This window comes from Rhinolophus hipposideros (genome assembly GCF_964194185.1).
Source record: "Rhinolophus hipposideros genome assembly, chromosome: 6".
NCBI lineage: Eukaryota > Metazoa > Chordata > Mammalia > Chiroptera > Rhinolophidae > Rhinolophus > Rhinolophus hipposideros.
The window spans coordinates 90,250,439-90,271,207 of NC_138052.1; the positions used below are offsets into that span (position 1 = coordinate 90,250,439).

Sequence of the window (20,769 nt, forward strand, 5' to 3'; positions counted from 1 at the left end):
AAAAAAGTGTTTGTTGAAATGAACTTCAGTTGTGGTTAATGAAATAAAAAGAAAAATATCTTCAGAAGGCATTCCTTGGTGCAGTACCCAGAATCATGTATTCTCAGCACACAGTTATGTGGAGGTACAACCAGTGAATGAGATGAGACAGAACTATTCTTGTGTAGCAAGAAAGGAACCATTGTTCTTACGATTATTGACATTGTTCCCCCCTTGGACGCGTCCTCTATCAGGAAGCTCCATCCATTAAATGTTTTAGTAATAACTTCTTTCAGAAGAAAGCCAGGTGAGAGGGAAAGTGAAGAGCAGCGAAGAACTACCTTTGCATTTCAACCCTGGGATATAAAAGATAATCCAGCAAAAATATTCTGGGGATTTATGAGTGAACTCTTGGGGATTAGAGGCACAAAAACCTGAACTGGAGGAGGGTCTAATCCAGGAAGGAGAAAGTTGCGTTCTGTTCTATCGGTAATTCCCTTTCATGCCCAGTATGGACTCTGTCTCCAAAGACTGCTAAGTCATCTTGAACCACTTCTCACCTGGATTGTCTCATCTAGAATATAGCCACCACAGGTTATGGTGAGGCCAAAATGAAATGAGGCAGGTGGAGTGTTCGCACAGTGTCTTGCCCACTCACAGGAAACACGACGCTTATTGGGCCCATGATCTTGATAATAATGAAGATGAGAGGATGGTGGTGACGACAGTAATGGTAATTATAACAAATAATAAGGTTGAAGTTTCTCCTTTCCACTAAAGTTTGATAGTTCGTAAATCCTCTAATCTTTCAATCTTTCAGCAGCAAATTTGACCCCCTTTATTAAATCTAGACCACTTTCCCATGCCGTTGGCACTATGAAGCGACAGTACCAGAATAACTGTGTGTGTGCACGTTTTGTTTTTGTTATTTTCCCAGTGTGGGTCACTTTCATTATAATTAGTTGTGCGACGATCCAGTTTAATGATAAGGGCGTGGACTTTAGCATTTGGTACATTTAGTCTTGAATTCCAATTCCTGTTCTGCCTTGTATTAGAAATATGATGCTGTACCAGTTTTTTAACCTCAACTTATCATCATTTTATCATCAAAAATACAGACTGATTAGGTGTGCCTATGTGTGTGTTCATATAGATTTATCTTTCAAGAAGATAAAGATTACACCAGGGTAATGTGAAGAGCGGTAGCATAGCTTTGTCATTTCGACATTATGTTTCTTAAGGTAGAACTGATATGCATAATGACTGGAAGTTTCACACAAACTTCTACCTCCTAAAATGAACATATAGTATAGAAGGACATATAGAACTTTAACTTAACCATCACGATTGATAAATATGTGCTTGAACAATTGATTAAATATTTAAAATAAATAAAAGTAGATTCTCACTCATGAAGAATTAAAAGGTAAAATGTGCCCTTTCATTCTTTTAACTTTGTTTCATTTTTCCAATTAAAAATGTTTTCCTTTTCTAAGCAGCATACTTTTAGCAACAAGGACGTATATAAACACATTAAATAAAGGATGAAATAAAGAGTCCAATAAAACCATAAACATTGAAAAACATAAATAATTATATTTAGAGCTTATCAAAAAAGTGGGAACTTTAAAGAATACAAAATGGAGAAGTGTTGAAAATAACAATTGATTTGTTTACATAAAAATTAGAAACATCTATCTGAAGTAACATAAATGACTATAACGTGTCAAAATTGGAATTTATTATGATGAATAAAATATAAATACTCCAAATTTATATGAACAATTCTTAATTAATAATTAAAACTGCCACCTCATTAGAAAAATTAATCAATAAATTAAGGCCATAGATTAACTCTTCTGTTATTAAACATTTGCAAAATATTCAAACTCATTCAACTCACAGTTAATAAGAGTATATAGTGAAATTCAAGGGTTCTTTTAGACACCCACAATTTATAAACTTTGTTTTCTTGCTTGCTTGCTAGCTTGGTAACTCCACATAGAGCTAATAAAGATGTGATAGGACAGTCCCCAAATGCTTATGGGGATAGAAAATGGTTTAACTTTTCTGGAAAACAAACACTCTTCACTGAGAGCCTCAAAATGTTCTGACCTTTTGACTTGGGAATTGCTGTGTGAGTGGACTTGTCAAGGAAAAGCAAACAAACATAAACTATTAAAACATTATTTACAGTATTTAAAAAATGAAAGTCAATCAAATGTCAGCAATTATAAAATGGCTAAAGAAATTCATAATGAATAACTGGTTTTTATTACATGTTGAACAAAATATTTAAGACAGTAATAATGAGAAAAATGCAATGATGTAAACGTTTATGTATATCACAATCCCAAGTATTAAAAAGATATGCATATATATATGCATATATGCGATAAGATTATGTATGTATGATTTATGTGTAGGGAAATAGACTATACTTTTGGTATGGTAATATCACAGATAATGTTTACTTATTATATTTTTATTATCCATATTTTGTAGAACGGGCATATATTACTGTCATAATCAGAAAAAAGTAGTGGAAAACATCTTTCCAACTAGTCACTTTGAAATTTTGTTTCACTTAAGCTTTAACTATTGAAAACATTGTGGAACATCTCTGGGTGTACTAACTTGGATTCTAGACCTGTAAAAATAGTGAAAATAAGATCTCTGCTTTCGGGAAGTTAACAATCTTGTGCAAAATTCACGGTAGACACATTGATCAGAGCATGGTGTAAGAGGTCTGCTGTCTTCAGGAAGTAATGAATGAATGAGTAAATACTATGCCTGCTATAAGCAATCATGGCTGTCAGAGTCATGGAGGGTCTCTGAATGAATTCTTGCTGCATTTAAGTCAGTTTTAAAAGCATATGTGGGATTTCACATGAAAGACAAGGCTGCGGGAAGGAAAAGAGTTCCAGAAGAAGGAAACAGCTTGAGCTAAAAAATGAGAGCAAGTAATGCGCCTGTAATGTTGAGTTGTCAGGAGTAGGAAGTAAATGGATGAGGTAAACTAAATTAGCCAGAAAAGACAATGTGGAAACTCATTGTGATGGACTTTTTATTTTTTCTTTTTTTCTTTTTTTTGCTTTAAGCAAAGGAAATCCATTGAGTTAATGTGATTTTATGGGGGCTTCACGGAGAGCACTTGGGCAGCAGTGTGGATGGTAGATTTGAAGTGGTCTGTGTCAGTGGGACACTGGAGGCAGTCTCAATAGTCCAGGATCTGAACCAAGAAAATGACCGTGACAATGTATAGGATGATGAGAGGTTTGAGAAGTATTTATGAAATTAATTGCTTTTTGAACCATTTGACTGCAGTTGCCTGAGACCCGCCTTATCCAGAAACTAGAATGAGAAGCTCTGGGGATAGTGTCCAAGAATTTGCATTTTAGCAAACCCCCAAGGGAGGCTGACTGCATAACAAGGTTTAGGGAGTATCAGTTTGTCATTTACCTTAAGCCATAGGTCCAAGGATTCTGGGAACCCAGAATTCAAAGAATTTAAATCCTTGAAAACCCAAGGACTCAAAGCCCCCAGAATCTGAGAGCGATAAATGTTTTCAGCTGGAGAACACCCAGATTATGTCTGACACGGCATTGAGGCTGAGTTTAAGGGCAGATGCCTCCTGGAGTTAAAAAACACCCAGGAAATACTGCATATTTTTAACTTTGTACCATTTAGAATATTATTGGATTCAATTGAGCCACAGTGGAAACTTTCATTCATTAAATGAAAATTTCTAAAGGTCCATTCCTGAAAACACTCAGGAGCATTTACATTTCTAGTCTTCCGTTTGTTTATTCATTCATTCATTTCATGAAAATTTATTACGTACTGTCACTGTGTTAAAGGCGAAGTGAGAATTGACAGCCTAGCCCCTCTCTTCAAATAACTCACAATATATTTGGGGTAGAGGAGTTATATTTTCTGTGTCCACTTTGTAGTCAATGCTAAATTATTACCTGCAATCCTCCCAACAAAATTGAGGTCTTATTATTTTCATTTTACAGATAAAGAAACAAGGTCTCAGGAAGGTTAAGTGATTTGTCTCAAATCCCACAACTGATAAGTGGCAAAACCAGGTCATGTTATCCATTTTATCCCCCTCTACTGTCTCCTAAGAAAGAAGGAAATCAAACATGCACACAAAAATAGAATGGCTGTCATTAAAGAGGAATGGACTGTATGTTGGAGTAGCTTCGAATCAACTCTAATTGTCACTGTTTAGTATGGAAGTTAAAACCAACCTCTGTCCTCAAAAGTAACTTATAACCTAGGGCTTGATTAGAGGATATCACTATAAAATTGAAGTGTGAGGAATTTTCCTCATTTTGCAGACAGAGAAAATGAGCCATCTCTGTGAACTTGAAAGTCTATTTTGTCTTTATAGCCATACAGTTGTCATTTTTATAGCCATACTAACTTGTAATTTTAAAATCTTTTATTTTATTAAAGTTTATTGGGGTGACAGTAGTTAGTAAAGTTAAATAGGTTTCAGGTGTACAATTCTGTAATACATCGTCTATATATCACATTGTGTGTTCACCACCCAGAATCAAAACAATTTGATTTTTAAATCTTTTTGATGGGTGTTACATAATTGATCGTGTACACACACAGAGATATGTGAAAATAAATAGCATCTATGACCTAAAATACGAAAATGTGATGCTTTTCATTACATGTCTAGCAATAGGTCAGAGGTTATACACACTGAGAAGGATCTAAAGATCTAATAAAAAGGGGGGGCGGGAGCTAATGTACACCTATGATGTTGCGTTCAGAAGCAACTTTGAAGCCAAGAGTGGTTCCCATTTTATCAATTTATTTATATCTCAAAGGTAAATTCACACACATGAAATAAATAGTTCAATTCCAGTCTATGCCTCAAGTGTAACCTTGTTGAATAATTCTTTCATAAAACAGGTCTGAGTCAACTTTGCTGGTAAATGAGTGAGGACTACAAAAAGATAATTTTTAAAATACCCAATCAATAGATCAGACTTAAAGATGAGAAAATGAGCAAAAATTTATGTTAAAAGCTAAAGCTATACCAAAAGCATTGTTTCCTTTTTTCTTTTTTTAAAATTTATTGGGGTGACAATTGTTAATGAAATTACATAATTTCAGGTGTACAATTCAAGGTGTTATTTCAAACAATATCATCAAAGTCTCAAAGCTAAGGACATTTTATTTCTTTAATTCTCATAGCATCTTCCTGGCCTTGAATTTATACTTTTCGGTGTTCAACAAGTGGTGTTTATACTAACCATACAATCACATAGATTATTTAACTATACCTTTTAAACATTTACCATAGAAAATATTAGGTCACCTCTATATGTTTTTAAAATACAAACTATTTTATAACAGCTACATGGAGCAAACCTTAATCAAAGACACAGACTTTTTTTTCTGTGTTATGGTCAAGTAACATGGATGTGATCACTTGTTATTTGACAACTAAGTAATAAAGTGATTTTATTTGTGAATTTGCTTACAAATTCAGAAAATTATAGTACTTTCATCTCTATGTAATATCAGTAACAAAATGTTTTTTGAGGGCCTATACTATGTAAAGCTGACCCTTTCTTTCCAAAATATTGTTGGAGAAGAACAATAATTCACTAAAATTATTCTTTAAAAATTTTTTTAAACAACTTTGACCTTGGATTGGATCACTACAGTCATATACCACAGACAAGTGAATAACCTCTATAGGGTTATTAAACAAAGGAGTTGACCTTATATTAAATCTCTTATCTCGAGAATTTAAACCAGGTTCTTCACTTTATTTCTTCAATTCCAACATCCCTCTTTTTTCTTATAATGATGAAATTGTAAAATGTGTAGTCAACATGCCCAATAATTTCTCTAAACTAATTGTGAGAGCTGATTTCAAATCTAGTCTTATCCTTTATGATTTACCTAATGGAGCAAAGAGGACATGAAAAATATTGTAAGTGTGTATCAATCAATGCTCTTGATTTTGTTTTATAGCCTTTTTATAATGCCAATATTGACATGATCTTTTTTGGTCTTCGGTCAGGCAGTTCTAATAGATACATATTTTAAGGGTCAATTGGTTATTTACTTAGTAGGTTAGCAAAATTTTTCAGTGAAGGGCCAGGCAGTAAATATTTTAGGCTTTGTGGCCAATATGGTCTCCATCCCAACTACTCAATTCTATTTTATATCATGAAAGCAGACATAAACAATATATCAACAAATGGACATATCTGTGTGCTGGTTAAAACGTTATCCAAAATAGCTACAAAAAGTCATGGGGATATAAAGTACAGCATAGGGAATATACTCAATAATATTATAATAACTAAGGATGGTGTCAGATGGGTACTAGACCAGTCAGGTATCACTTCATAAATTATATAAATGTCTAACAATTATGCTGTATACATGAAACTAATATAAAACAGTATTGAATGTGAACTGTAGTTGAAAAATAAAAATTTAAAACCTTCATATGATACACCGACATTTGAATTTCATAGAATTTTCATGTGTCATGAAATATGATTTTTTTTCTCTCAACTATTTAACAACAACATAAATTCTTGTTCATGGACTGTGCGAAAACATGCAGTGGGCTATATTTGCAAACTGGGTTATAGTTTACCAACGTCTGTCCATTACCTTGGAGATACATGTGAAAAAGCCATGTCACTTCGGTGTTTATTCTCTGTGTACATTTTGTTAATAAAGAATCAATCTTCCCACACAGTGGGAGAGGGAGAAGATTTTCCTGAGAACACGGACACCTCTGGCTGACCTCAGGACTCCTCAGGACAGGGCCAGCACACACACGTCATCGGCTGTGTCCCTTAATCCCTGAATCACACCAGGGATCAGGCCTTCATGCCTGCTTTCTCCTGTTGCCCCACTGAAACTATCCATGCTCTCTTGAGGAACTTTCTGCGGGGTAAGGGGAAAATTCAGAGAAACGCTAGCTTCCTTTTCAGCTAGATTAAAGCTTCTCCTTGCTGGGAATGTTGATCTCTCCTAAAATGGGCTATCTGGATGAGAAAAGTTGACACAGAGAAAGCAACATGGAACTGATAGATTGCCCCCTGTCACCCCCCACCCCAGAGTATCTGAAAATTAGTGTTGTAACTGCTGTTTAGGGAATTAAATTTTCATCACAAATCTCAAGGCTCACAGATGAACTTATTTCCAAGGCCAACAGGGCACCACTTGACAATGCTTCCTGTCTACTAAAATCTCTGATGAATGATTACTATTTACACAAGGCACAAAAATCAAGAGCAGTAGAGATACACATGCTTCTATCAGTTTTATTATGGTATCATTTTTAATACTGAAATACTCCAAGTGTTTATTTCAGAATATTTTATTTTCTTATGGTTGACACACTTTGGAAAATTCAATATTCTAAATAAATATTATAGAGATTTATTTTTGGATAGTATCACTATTCCTTTGTTCTTTGGATAAAATATACTCAATATCAGAAGGTATCTAGTTGATTTTCTAGAGAAGATGATTGCTGAAGTGATTTAAATACTCCATTTCTGTTATTCCTGACACATCGAATGATCAGTAGATAAGATCATGACTCCTTCATCCATGTGAAATGTGACTTACCAACCAGTATACATAATGTATATATAAAGTATGTACAATATACAGAAAATGTGTGTATATGAACTATATACAAGGATACACACTATGAATCTCTCTCTCTCTCTCTCTCTCTCTCTCTCTCTCTCACACACACACACACACACACACACACACACACACACACACAATGTATACAGAAAGTACATTTAAGTTCAGAGAGATACATGGCTTTTCAATGTCACATGATAGTCAGGATCCTAATCAAGTCACTTAACTCTTTTCCATTGTGTCATATTGCTTCCATATAAAAAAATGAAAGATACAGTTACCTATTCTTTGGAAAGAATAGGGTCCCGTGATTTGATTCTTGAAAATACATTTTTAAAAAAAATTTGGAATAGTTTTAAATTTACAAAAAATCTGCAAAGTATGCACTGAGGTTTCCAGTATACCCCACACCTAGTTTCCCCTATTGTTAGTATCTTACCGTGATGCATTTGTCACAACCAATGGATCAATATTGATACATTATTATTAAAGTCCATAGCACTTTATTTGGATTTGCTTAGTGTTTATCTTTTCAGGCTCAATTCTTGGATATCACTTTAATTAATGTTAGTCATCGTGTCTCCTTCACCTTCTCTAGACTATGACAGCTTCTCAGACTTTCCATATTTTTGTGACCTTGACAGTTTTGAGGATTACTGGACTGATAGTTGGTAGAATACCCTTCCGTTTGGGTTTGTTTGGTATTTTTCTCAAAGTTAGTTTGGAGTTAAGGTTTGGGGAAGGAAGCCCACAGAGGTACCGCGCCTTTTTCACCACATCATAATAAGAGTACATTCTCTCAACATCGCTTATCACTGTTGATCACCTGCTGTGGTATAGGCGGTGTTCACCAGGTTTCTCCACTGTAGTGTTTCTCCCCTTCCCCTTCACTTTCTGTACTCTTTGGAAAGAAGTCACTGTGTGCAGCCTACACATAAGTGGTGGAGATTTTTATTTCACCTTCCTGAGGGGGAGCGCCACTTGATTTTCTGTCTATGGGCTATTAGTCAAGAATATTGCCTTTGCTGAATCATGTTAAACCTTGTCCAAGAGATACAAGTGTATTCATATCAATTGATCAATTGTTTACAATTGTCTCTCAATGTATACTTACTTGCTTGTGTATGCTTTTTTGTTTTTTGCCCCCCTTCCTGGATTAAAGACAAGAAACGAGGACACTTGATTAAATAGCTAAACTAGAAGAGTTTATTTACTGGGCTTAGTTTCAAATGAGTTGTATATCGGCTCTCAGAGTTCTTTCAACTCCAGGGTGAAGTGCAATGGTATTTTACAGCTAATTTTAAATTGGATATGATGAATTTGATGATAAAACAAAACAAAACGAAAAATAGGAAATTATGAAATCTTTTATGGGTAGCATTCTTAACACACTTCCTATAATTGCTAAACTTGCTACTTGTTTTGTCTAAATAAATGAATTGAAGTACAACATCTTCCTATCAGAATAAAATATAATGTTTAGACATATTTTAGAGGAGGGGGATTTGGCTATGTAAATGGCAGTAGTAATAGTAACATTAGGGAATTAAAAAGAATGTGCACCCTCCAGAGAGAAATACAAACACACATGCTATTTAAAAGTAAATATAGGAAGCAGATTTGTCTTCCCAACAATCACGCTCCTCATTCATTCATCTTATTGTAAGACAATGATAATTTTCTTGAGTATTTTAAATGAGAAAAAAAAATGTTTGATAGCAGATTTAATCTGAGAAGATTCTATACCACACTTGACAGATTTGTAAACATATTTAAAATTTGGGGCAAAAACATTAATTGGCTGTTTTCTAACAGCCTGTCTTTAAATTCTCTTAGCATATCTAGCCCTCTTTCATGTATTAGGCAATGCTTTCTCATGGAATTTTTATTGACATCTGGTCTCCAAAAGAAGATGGTTAGGTTAATATTGCAGGGTCAGTGTGAAAAAAACAGAGTTGACTTTCTTCTATTAATATTTTAAACCATTATATCAATCAAGTGGGCATATAATTATTCTAAAATAAAAATGTGAAGAATACGAAAAACCATACTTTATAACTTTATTCTTAAACTTCTTCAGGTTTTTAAAGAATTGATCTTAACAAACTAACATACTTAACTTCTAATTGACAGAGAGCACATGTTATAGATAATTTAATGTAGTTATGCATATATGCGATGTAATGACAACTATGAAATATATTGGTGATACTGTTGTCAGAGCTAATCCATGAACATTCATATTTTGCAGTCACATATACTGATTCAAAACCTGAAATATTTTCAAAAATAAATAATAAATGATTTAATGTTTGTGTAGACCAGTGAATACAACACAAATAATGAAGTAATGCTGTAAATACCTTTCTTATTTGGAGAGTTTTCTGAGAGCCAACAAAAACTGTTCAATGACGGTGGCTTCTATTCATTCATAAAACTTTTATCTGGAGCTTGATGACTGTTCTGTGTTTGGGCTACTGAGATGGATGAGATTTGGGGCCTGTCCTTTGAGAACTCTGTGTTACAAATTCCATTTATAACAGTATATAGTCACTCAATAAATTCTGCTTGTATTTCCACCAAATTAGAGTTACTGTATTTTTTATTGTATAAATTATTACTTTACAAAATATTATAAATCGTTTGAAAAATTTCTGAGCCACTTTGGCAGTTTCCTATTGAGACAAAAACCTGTAGGTTAGATTAACCCAACAAACTTTAACTCTTTCACTGTGTTGATTTCACGTTTTTGTGTTTTGTTTTTTTTTCAAAATGAGTCAAAAATCCACAAAAACTAAAAGTTGATTTTTTAAAATTTGTCATGAGCCTGAGATATACCCAGTAACTTTTTTTTTTCTATTGGGGAGCAGTGTGTTTCTCCAGGGCCCATCAGCTCCAAGTCGTTGTCCTTCAATCTAGTTGTGGAGGGCGCAGCTCAGCTCCAAGTCTAGTCCCCGGCAACCGGCAACCCTGCTGTTCAGAGCTCGCACTCTCACCAACTGAGCCCTCTGGCCGCCCCCCGACCCCAAAAGTTGATATTGTGACTATTTTATACACTTAACAAAATTTTGAACTGCTTTGTACATAAGTTACATGATTTTTATTTTAAACCTTTGTTGTATGGTAATAGATTTACCATTATATTGAATTTTAGCAAAAAATAGAACATGCTAAGAGGCATCAATTAGATTTATGTATAGATAAATTAGAATCTAAAGGCATTGATGACATAAAAAATTTACTACAAAATATTACATAATATGACATATACAAAAGATCTTTGTTGTTGATAGTGCAAGCCACAGTAAAACATATCCGAATGTGGCAGCAAAAGAGTTAAATTTCATTTAAAAAGCGAACACTGTTGGTCAAGGCCACGGGCTAGAGGATACAGGACACCAAAGGCCATAACACACAGCTCATCCTTTCAAGGAATTTTATATCATCAGTCACATTCAAGAAATGTATCTAAGAGTGCCGTCTCCGGGACTCCAAGTGCCTTGATTTTGTTTTATTTGATAATCACTTTTTATTGACTCATAAAAAACATAAATATATTCACATTTTTGAGTAGCACCTGGAAACAGTAGTACATACAACAATAACTAGTATTATAATATCTAAATCATATTCAGGAAATCGAACATGCTCTCGTAGTAAGAATAGTCACTCTGTAGTCAAATATATCTGAGTTTGATATAGGTCTGCATCACAGCTAATAAGCTGTGACCTCGATCGAGTGTCTTAAACTTTCCAAGAGTCCGTTTTCTCACTTGCACTATGGAGATAAATTTTAACTTTCAGTGCATCTGAGAGGATTTAATGCACACGCTTGGCAGAAAGCAGGTGTTTTGGAAAATTGCTAGGTCTTTAGCATTGGATTAGATTAATCATTTTTATTAGTATTAGATTAATAATTACTGGGTAATGCCTTACTGTTTTTGAAAACGACTTCACTTTCATTATTCAATTTAATACTACAGCCACTTCTGAAATTGAGATATTCTCAATTCAGTTATTCAGATAAAGAAGCCAAGAAGTGGGTGACAAGGAGAAATTTGACACCTACAGGTTCTGGACGCTTGTTTTCTAGCTCTAGTCCTGTCCTCGCCTGAAGGATTAGGAATCATGAGAATCTGAAACTGCCTTGTTCACACCAACACCTATGTGCCTGGCTTTGGAAAAGATATAACTTCCTGAAGTCTTAGTGTCCTCACCTATACTCTTCAGGACATTGCACTAATTTATCTCCCCAATCCTTTCCAGCTGTGCAAACACTGAGAGTATAGTGTCGTTGTTAAGGTGGGTGTTAGAGATGAACTCTGGGGCTCAAATCCTGACTGCCATTTATTGGCTCTGTAAGCTTAGGCAAGTTACCAAATCTCTCTAAGTCTCATTTTACTTATCACTTCGGGTTAATAAATACTTCAGAGCATCATCGTTGTGAGACTAAATGAATTAAACTATGCAAAGTACTTAGAATGGGATCTGGTGTAGAGTTAGTATTAAGTACTTGCTCTGATTATTATCCTAAAATTGTAACATCAAACCTAAGGACTCAAAGTGAGCTCGGAGTCACGGAGTAGATTTTCAAGTCACGAAGTAGATTTGTTTAAACCATTAGGTGGAAGCCTCCCCATCCTTGGTTTATGGCCCAGTCATTGCTGTCCCTGTGTCACAGGCTCAACCTGCTAGCTCTGTTATAAAGAATAGTTATTGGTGGGTGTGGCCACATATACCTGGGAGCAGCGTCTATCTGCCCCAAAATATATGTATCTGTATTAATATATAGTCAGCACTGAATTTTCTCCTGGTATCCAGTTGACCTGATGAATTTGTTTCTCTAAAGTTCTAGAACTAATCAGGATCTGTGCCAGTACGATTGCAGAGTCCAGTGATTCTATGTTAGACATTTGCTGAAGCGTAAAAAAAATATAGCAAAAGCTTCTTTGCAGAAGAATTTCTTAAGCATTTAAATTCTAAGCATTAGATGCATGGTGACAGTCATTTTGGTAGAATTATTAAAAGTCTTACTTCTACACGCTAAATATAAATAAACCCAAGTTTTATTTCAAGAATAAAAACGTTCCTTAAAATCTTTAAAACATATCACATTCATATTAGATGTCACTGAAAAGGAATTCTAATAAATGAACTTAGATGTATTGGGACCTGTAAGACAATGGAGTCAACATACAAATGATGGGTAAATATTTGGCAAATTGCTTTAAAAGATTTAAAAAAAAAGGTTTTGTTTCCATAATGTGAACTTCTACAACATATTAAGAAAATATTCAGGCCTAAATTATTGTCTAATACTATCACAATGTGTCCTAATTTAAGTAGCAATTTTATTTATAGTTTATTTAATTTCGCTTGGTAAGAATTTCAAAGATATAGAAACAGCTGACATTTCTTGAAACAGCTAGCACAGTGCAATAAACAACAAAAACAAAAAAAACCCTGCTTTCATTCCATTTTTTTTTCTTCTGTATTCACTCTTTCTTTTTTGCCAGGTGGCATGCATGCCGTGGTTTCATGGAGACCATACAATGCTTGAGATGATTGAGAAAAAGCGTTGCTTGTGCAAGGAAATAAAGGCTAGACAGAAAACGGAAAAGGGCCTTTGCAAACAGGATAGCATGCCTATCTTGCCCAGCTGGAAGAAGAACGCAGGTGCAAAGAAGTACAGCCCTCCGCCCTATTCTAAACAGCAAACGGTATTCTGGGATACTGCCATATGACGGTGTACAGGATGGCATGAGCTTCACATTACTGAGCACGAAGAGGGAGGTCGATTCGGTCACGTGATACATAACTGTTACATATCTTCTCTGTTGGAATGGAATGCCAGCGCTTCCTTGGACACCCCATGGGAAGCTGTGCCTACTCATGGCAAGTTCAAGATAAAATGTATGTTTCTTTGCAATTAAGGCACACTTATTTATCACGGATTATTTTGAATCCAGAAGAGATTAAGATGTAAATATTTTACTAGTTTATGGGTGACACCTGAAATAATACATTATACGTATATAAATGACAGAAATATCAAGAATTTTACTATATGACATAATTTCGGTATTAACTGGTTTGTTATCTCTTTTATATGTAACCCCTTGATGCCTTTTATTATTAATTTTTACAGTTGATATTGTTTTTCTGCCCACATTTGGCTTCTGTACAGAGCTCATAGCTATAAATCACGTTCAATCACATAATATATGACTGGTGCTAGTAATGTAGAAGTTGAACATCCTATTCATTAAGAGCATCTGTTGCTTTATAAGTTTTTAAGGGTTTGACAGGATATGAATGCGAGTGTGATGCTTAATTTGGACATCCATGTTACATCAACACAAATATTTTTGCTACATTGGCTTTGAAAGAATTTCTCTTTAATATTGTCTTGATACCAAGCAATGGTTAGTGAGACTCCAGAGAAAAGTGATTAGGGTATATTTGGACATCCTAGCTGAAAACATTTCCTTCAGAAATGACTTTAGGGATTGCGTCCATGCATCATCGATCTGATTGGAGGAGACCAGGGTTCACTGTGACAATGGAAGGAACAAGGAATCAAAAGCTCAACAGCACGACTACTTTCCAGAAGGTGGGACCGGCGGCATCAAAGCCACTGTAATCACTATTTAAGTAACTTTTCGTATGTATGTTTCCCCTAGAAAATGAGAAATAAACATTTAACCAGATGAGTTTACATATTTTAGTACACTAAATGCCAATCTTTCTCGAAATTTATGTCCATTAATGGAATAGTATTTCTTGTTAATTTTTTCGAACTAGTTATGGCCACATTTTGGAGTCATAATCTGTGTATGATCATCACACCCATTCTTACTGATTATGACACCATGACCAAAGAATTATGACCCCTAATTTATTTTATTTTGTTTCAAGGAAGAAACAGGAAATGCAGGGGATCGGGGATGGGGTAGATTCAATTTTATGTGGTGGTGAAATTTAAGTTAAACAAATCATATATATCTTCTAAGAGTAACTTGTAGTTGAATATAAATATTGCCACTGATGAATAAAAAAGGAGACTATCACATATATTTTGTATATTTAAATTACTATTTATGCTTCCTAAAATTGACAGTATGTGGTTCTTCTTTATCAATTTAGTATTATATTTCTGAGAGAAAAGGTATGTGTTTGAAGTTACCGTCAGTGGTTTTCTCTGTAAGGGTTTTGACAGCAATAGTACAGTGTTGCTCAATAAAACCAAATATAACAGGAGTTAGGGAATTTTTGTAATCTATATTGCTAAAAACCTAGTAATGCTTTACAGTAATAGTTCTTTTCAAGCTTTTGAAATCTTATAAGATAATTTTTAATATTTTATAATTAATGTATATTTTGATGTCCAATTAGAATTCTGAAAGATAAGGAAGAAAAGGTAAGAGGGAGCATGTGTATGGGTTGTGTGTGCAAGTGTATGCGTGAATGAGGACTCAGTGACAGAACTGTATACAGAAATGCTTTCTAAAGATTTAGGTTTTTCTTGTATAACCGAGGTGGTAAAAAAATGCAGAATCACAAGTACAGGAAATCATGGAGAGATCTTAAGTAGCTTAAATAAGTCCTGTTGCCATTTTTCACCAGTTACGTTTCAAACTCAAGAATCCATGGAGCACAAATCTAAGAGTGAAGAAAATGTGTTAAGATAAAAATTACAATGAAAATAAAATGTGTTTATGACCCAAGTTGTTAAACTGATTTAAGTTATTATGACCACATATACTCACGCCAATCAATCAGATATGACACGAATTTTCAGAATCTTTATGATGACATTGACATTGATATATTTCTGGCTTAGTAGGGTGATGATTGGATAATTCCCTTGAATTTTATATTTAGCTAACGTGTTTTTCAGATGCCGATCTTTTCCATATCTCTTTGAATTAAGCAGATGATATTTTTTAATGCTGGCCACTTGTCAAGAAGGAAATAGAGGTACTAAAATGATTTATGTTGGATTCAGCCATTCCCATGGTTTCATGCACTCCTTTTTCAAGCAAGTTATTTTCTAGTAAGGCAACTTGTTTGAAAATCTGACCTCAGGCAACCATTTTTATTTAATTTCTCCAAATCTTGCTTTGGATGGAAAATAATTGAAAGATCTGGAAAAGGAGCTTCACCAATATATGACTCAAGAATGTATTACGTGCCTATACAACTGTCCATTGCGGCTTAGCCTATGTGGCAATAGCCATTCAATAATTAATTTCCTCCTTGTATAGTGTTTCTTTATGTGGAGGAAAAGAGGTGATTAGGATAAAGAGGGGAAAAAAAGGTTACTCTCTGGTGGCAGTCAATCAGAACACTTCAATCTATGAATTTGGTCAGATGATAAAAAAAAATTCCACCTACAGCCAGAACCCTATGGAATGACAATGCTCATATTTTTTAGCAGTGCCAAAGAACAAATCTTACATGGCATGGTTATGAAGTTGAAAGAGCTCATGCCTATGAAAAATGTTTTTTTTTCACAGCACATTCTATAGAAACAGAATTTTCTTGGCTGTCAGCAAGATGCTTTTGTATGTGAAAACTTCTTAGTAGAGAAGAGACAAATTTCTTTAGAATTGATGGAAGGGAAAAATCAAGTCCTGCATTTCTACCCAATCCCAGTAGCCAGCATATTCTGAGATATTACAGTTCTTTACGTAAATACTGCCACTGGTTCCCCCATGTTTATGCCATTGAAGCAAGTTTGGAGTGAAAAGTGATTGATTTGTGTCAATGAAGGACACTGTCCACCCATATAAAATTGTTGGGAAAGTGAAACAAGACAAAACATTAAGACGTTAAAATTTGCAGTGTTAAAGAAGATACGTCTTCAAATATACAGCAATTGTCTGGATACAACTAGGTACAACTTCCTTCTCTACATAATGGCACTGGGACTTCAGAGATACTGAGGTTCCAAATAGTTTTTGGTTTTAAATGCTTCTGGAGAGCAGAGAAACATTTTTCTTACTACACTTGGCTTAAGACTAATCCTCACACACGTTGGTTTGACTCTTTTGAGCGAGTTTAGTGGTCAAGTCAAAAAACTAAACAATCCTATTAGGAAATGGTGTTAACTAATTAAATAAGACATCAAAACAATGCACATACAATGCAGTTTTCACATCACTTATAGGTTAAGGTGAGTCACTTGCCTAAAATAACAAAGAGCCTACAAGCTAACTTTGGCTATCTATGAAACTAAGATGCCTGTGATTTAAACAGTAAGTAATCTGAGATGAGAGTTAATTCACACTTGCAAAGGAATGGAAGTAAAATAGAAGAGCAATTCATAATTTACTGTGTCCCAAACTTAAATGGAAGCGAAACAAAATGGCACGTATAGTATTTAAGATAACTCATGACATCTTTCCTAAATGGAAAAATCGATAGCTTACTGTGGAATCGTGGACAATTTGTTATTAATCCATTATTTAACAGTTCACTATTGACAACTTATATATCAGTTACTTAAACAAAATTCTGAAGCATTTTGCATTAAACATGCAAAAAGATGTGGTCCCTGCTTTAAAAAGCTTAATTATGCAATCATTAATGTTTTCAAAACAAAGCCAATTATTTTAAAGTAGATACACAATATCATGTGTTTGACATCTCTTATGTCTTTGTATACGGTATTCTCTTTTTTTTCAGATCAAGTGTACAGTCAAAATAAAATACTAAAACATTAAAGTTAATGTCTAAGTATAAAAGATGTGTAAGCCTCTATATGTACACATAGCATATGTACTGCTGTCTGTGTAGATCAGTAAAAGGATAACACATTTTGCTATGTTGGACTTGAACACTCTTGCTTGGGGTTTGGATTAATTTAAAACCTTTGATATTTGGGTCAAATACGTTGTAGCAAAATGTGTGTGATCTGAAAAAAATAATGTCTGTACGTGTTTCCCTTTGAATATTATAAGGTTTCAGATTTAAGGGGAACTTCTTTACAGAAATATTGTTGGATTTATCGCAACCAAACATATACGAAAATCTTCTTGAAGTATTCAATTGTTCCCAAATATGACTGGGTTTGCCCGCCCTAAAAGCATCTACAGTTACACATGTACACACCCACATACAGCATACATACTGTATATAATATATATGAAAATGTTTAGTATGCACTTCTTTTGTTTGGAACTCCTTACGCTAACATTTGTAGTGTAGCAATTTGTGTAAAGTGCACTGTGATTATAAAAGCAAAGCACAGTGAAGTCACAGGTCTTGTTATCTTGCACTAAAAATGTGTTTACGTATTTAGCAATTGTATGTTTACTTTCTTGCTCTTTTCAAGAAGTTGAAACAAATAGCTATTGAGAAAATGCTATAAAATAATATGTTTTTTAGTGGATAATGGCACTACATTTTTGCAAGACAGGGTTTTTAAAAGAAACCATTTAACATCCATTCCAACATAACATGTTTACCGTATCTAAAAATCTGAATGTTGTATTGCATTTTTCATAACTCATTAAAAATGTCAGGTATGTGCCTGAAAAATTGTGCAAATAAACATTAGCTAACAGATTTCTCTACTCATGTGTTGTTAGCCATTTCTATATACATAATAATATAAACACTGATGTTTTCGTTTCTCTTAATTTTTGTACTTGATTTTTTTTTAGGTAACATGTAATTATAAATGTACTTTGATACTACTGAAGTAACCAGATGTTGTTTGAAAACAAATTGTTTTCTTTAGTGCATTGGCAATATTTTACAATACTTTTGTGCTTATCATTTGTGCTCCCGTGTAATTATAATAAAAGCAATAGTTTAAATTAGTTGACTTTGTTGTTGCTGGTATTCCTTCATCAAGAAACAAGATCATTAACAACTCTTTCAAAGGAAAGGACACATTTTTCAACTTCCACAGTTTGCCATGAGATTGCATGAATTGGAGAAGGTAAGTGTGGGTAAAGAGTGAGGGCCTGGTCTTCAATTTAGTTATGTGACCCCCAGTTGTCCTCAGTCACCACTTGGCTTCTGCGTCTAATAGGTGATTCACTAAATAGAAGGAACCTTCACATTTCTTGTTCTTCTGTATACATCTCATTCCAGTTAAATGATTCAGCGTGTATCTAAAAAGTGTGCTGGAGCATTAAGGGAAAAATCCAGTAATCCTAGACTTGTGTATTCAGACAAGATGTTTATTGCAAGGGTACTTAGCACACTCATGTTTTCAGTCATACTTCTCTTCCTTAAATAGGGAGCAAGTCAGCATGTTTAATGCTACTGGGGTAGCGATAACTAAAATATTATTGAGCACCTGAAATATATCAAACAAGGTTCTGGAGTTCAGCAGGCTTACAAAAAAGTGCTTCTGTAATATATATTAAGGTTCTATTAGATTTCTTTCCAGGTGGAATTGATGTACAGCCCTCAAACACCCACTCCCATGCCCAACACACACACACACACACACACACACACACACACACACACACACACACACACACTATTATGCTTGAGTGTCCATTACAACGCCATCTGCCTTATAATAGTTATTTCTTGGGAGTTTGTCTTCTAATCCTATAGGGTAAATTCCAGAAAGGAGACAGATTTGCTTGTGTAAATCTGTTGTTCCCCAGAGTGACAGGCCCATTGCTCTGCTACGTGACAGTACTAAATATAGTCATTGACTTCATTTATGTACTTATTCAACAAATACTCATTGAAGTTTTATATACCAAGCACTGTTCTAGACATTAACGGGGCAGAGTTAGTGCACTTATGAAGTGTAAATTCTAGTTGATCTATGCCTTCCTTTGACATCGTGTCTCCTTCCTCTCTTTGATGACATAAAACAAACATTGTATCAGGTCTCTGACATTTTGTAATTTATTGCCCAAGATTTACTGTATATACAGGTGACTGCTGTTTACATAGTTATATATGTATACCTATTTGTACATTCATTGAAATTTCACTTTGCTATAAAATAAAGCATTTTATATTAATGCCTAAAATATAGAAAGGACATATACTAGAAATGTGTGAGAACTATATGAAGAAGAGAAAGAAAAGATTAGGGCATGAGATAAAACCCGTGTAAATGCTTCTAGTTCACAAAATGCATACCACGATACATTATGTAATTATTTACCAAAAGTTCATAATTCATTGTAATAGCAACTGATAATTATGACTATGATTTATTGCTTACTCAGTGACAGATACTTCACTGCTTTTACTATATTTTACTTAATTCTTACCTGAACTTTATGATTATCTTTATTTTCTAGATGAAGTAATTGAAGTTTACAGAACTTGCTCAGACTTCTACAGATGATAGTTATAGATCCTGGAAACTCAAGTCAGGCTGATCTGAGTCTCAAACAAAACCAATGGAACACAGCCTCTTATTTAACGCCTGTTAATTTGCTATTTATCATATGTAGAAATTCAAAGACATTTTGAATGTTATGTAAACACTATATTCAGGCAACATCAATGGAACTCGGGCATCTAACTTAGATTTACTTACTTAACACCAAAGAGGCATATCTTCCATAAAAGAGAACAAACTTCACAGTTATAGCTCCGAGTAGGAAACTATAGGTTTTCAGAAATTCTGTAGTTACTGATCATTTCTTATATCAGAGTGTAAGAGTACATAGATCTACTAAAAAGGGTATCCGGGACACCTCCCTAAACTGATCAGCCCACCTCTCATTAATAAATGTATACAGAAAACCAAGACTCACCGAACAATTGAAGTAAATCCAATAGAAGAGGTAAGTAAAGATCTTAATAAATTACAGATTGATACCAGAGGTAGGTTTAATGTAAAACTAATGAAGCTTAAATGTGAAGGCCACACACAGGTCAAAGCCACTCAAAGATGCTGGGAAGAGGGTCCCAGCAATGGGTTCACATGATTATGTAAAATTTGCAAAAGTATGGTATTTGACTACAACCAATTCAGAGTGATGTCTTTTTCTACATTACCTTCCAATCTACTTTCCTTTGATTTGAGGTCAAGGGAGTGGCTGTATGACTTGTTGGGATCTGGCTGAGAAGTTAGGTTGGATAAACATTTACTTTGGGCTTGGAGGGATATTTTCACATGAATTACAGAATTCA

The 20,769-nt window shown here is 34.3% G+C and overlaps 1 protein-coding gene across 2 annotated transcripts in view; it reads left to right on the forward strand.

Moving 5' to 3' along the window:
• NYAP2 (neuronal tyrosine-phosphorylated phosphoinositide-3-kinase adaptor 2) overlaps positions 1-18,456 on the forward strand; it is a 250,148-nt gene extending 231,692 nt beyond the window's left edge. For both annotated transcript variants that reach the window (XM_081052852.1, XM_081052851.1), the window contains one exon: positions 13,155-18,456. In XM_081052852.1, the coding sequence (XP_080908978.1) occupies positions 13,155-13,382 (228 nt within the window). In that variant the 3' untranslated portion in view covers positions 13,383-18,456. The remainder of the gene's footprint in view (positions 1-13,154) is intronic.
• The last annotated feature ends 2,313 nt before the right edge of the window (positions 18,457-20,769 follow it).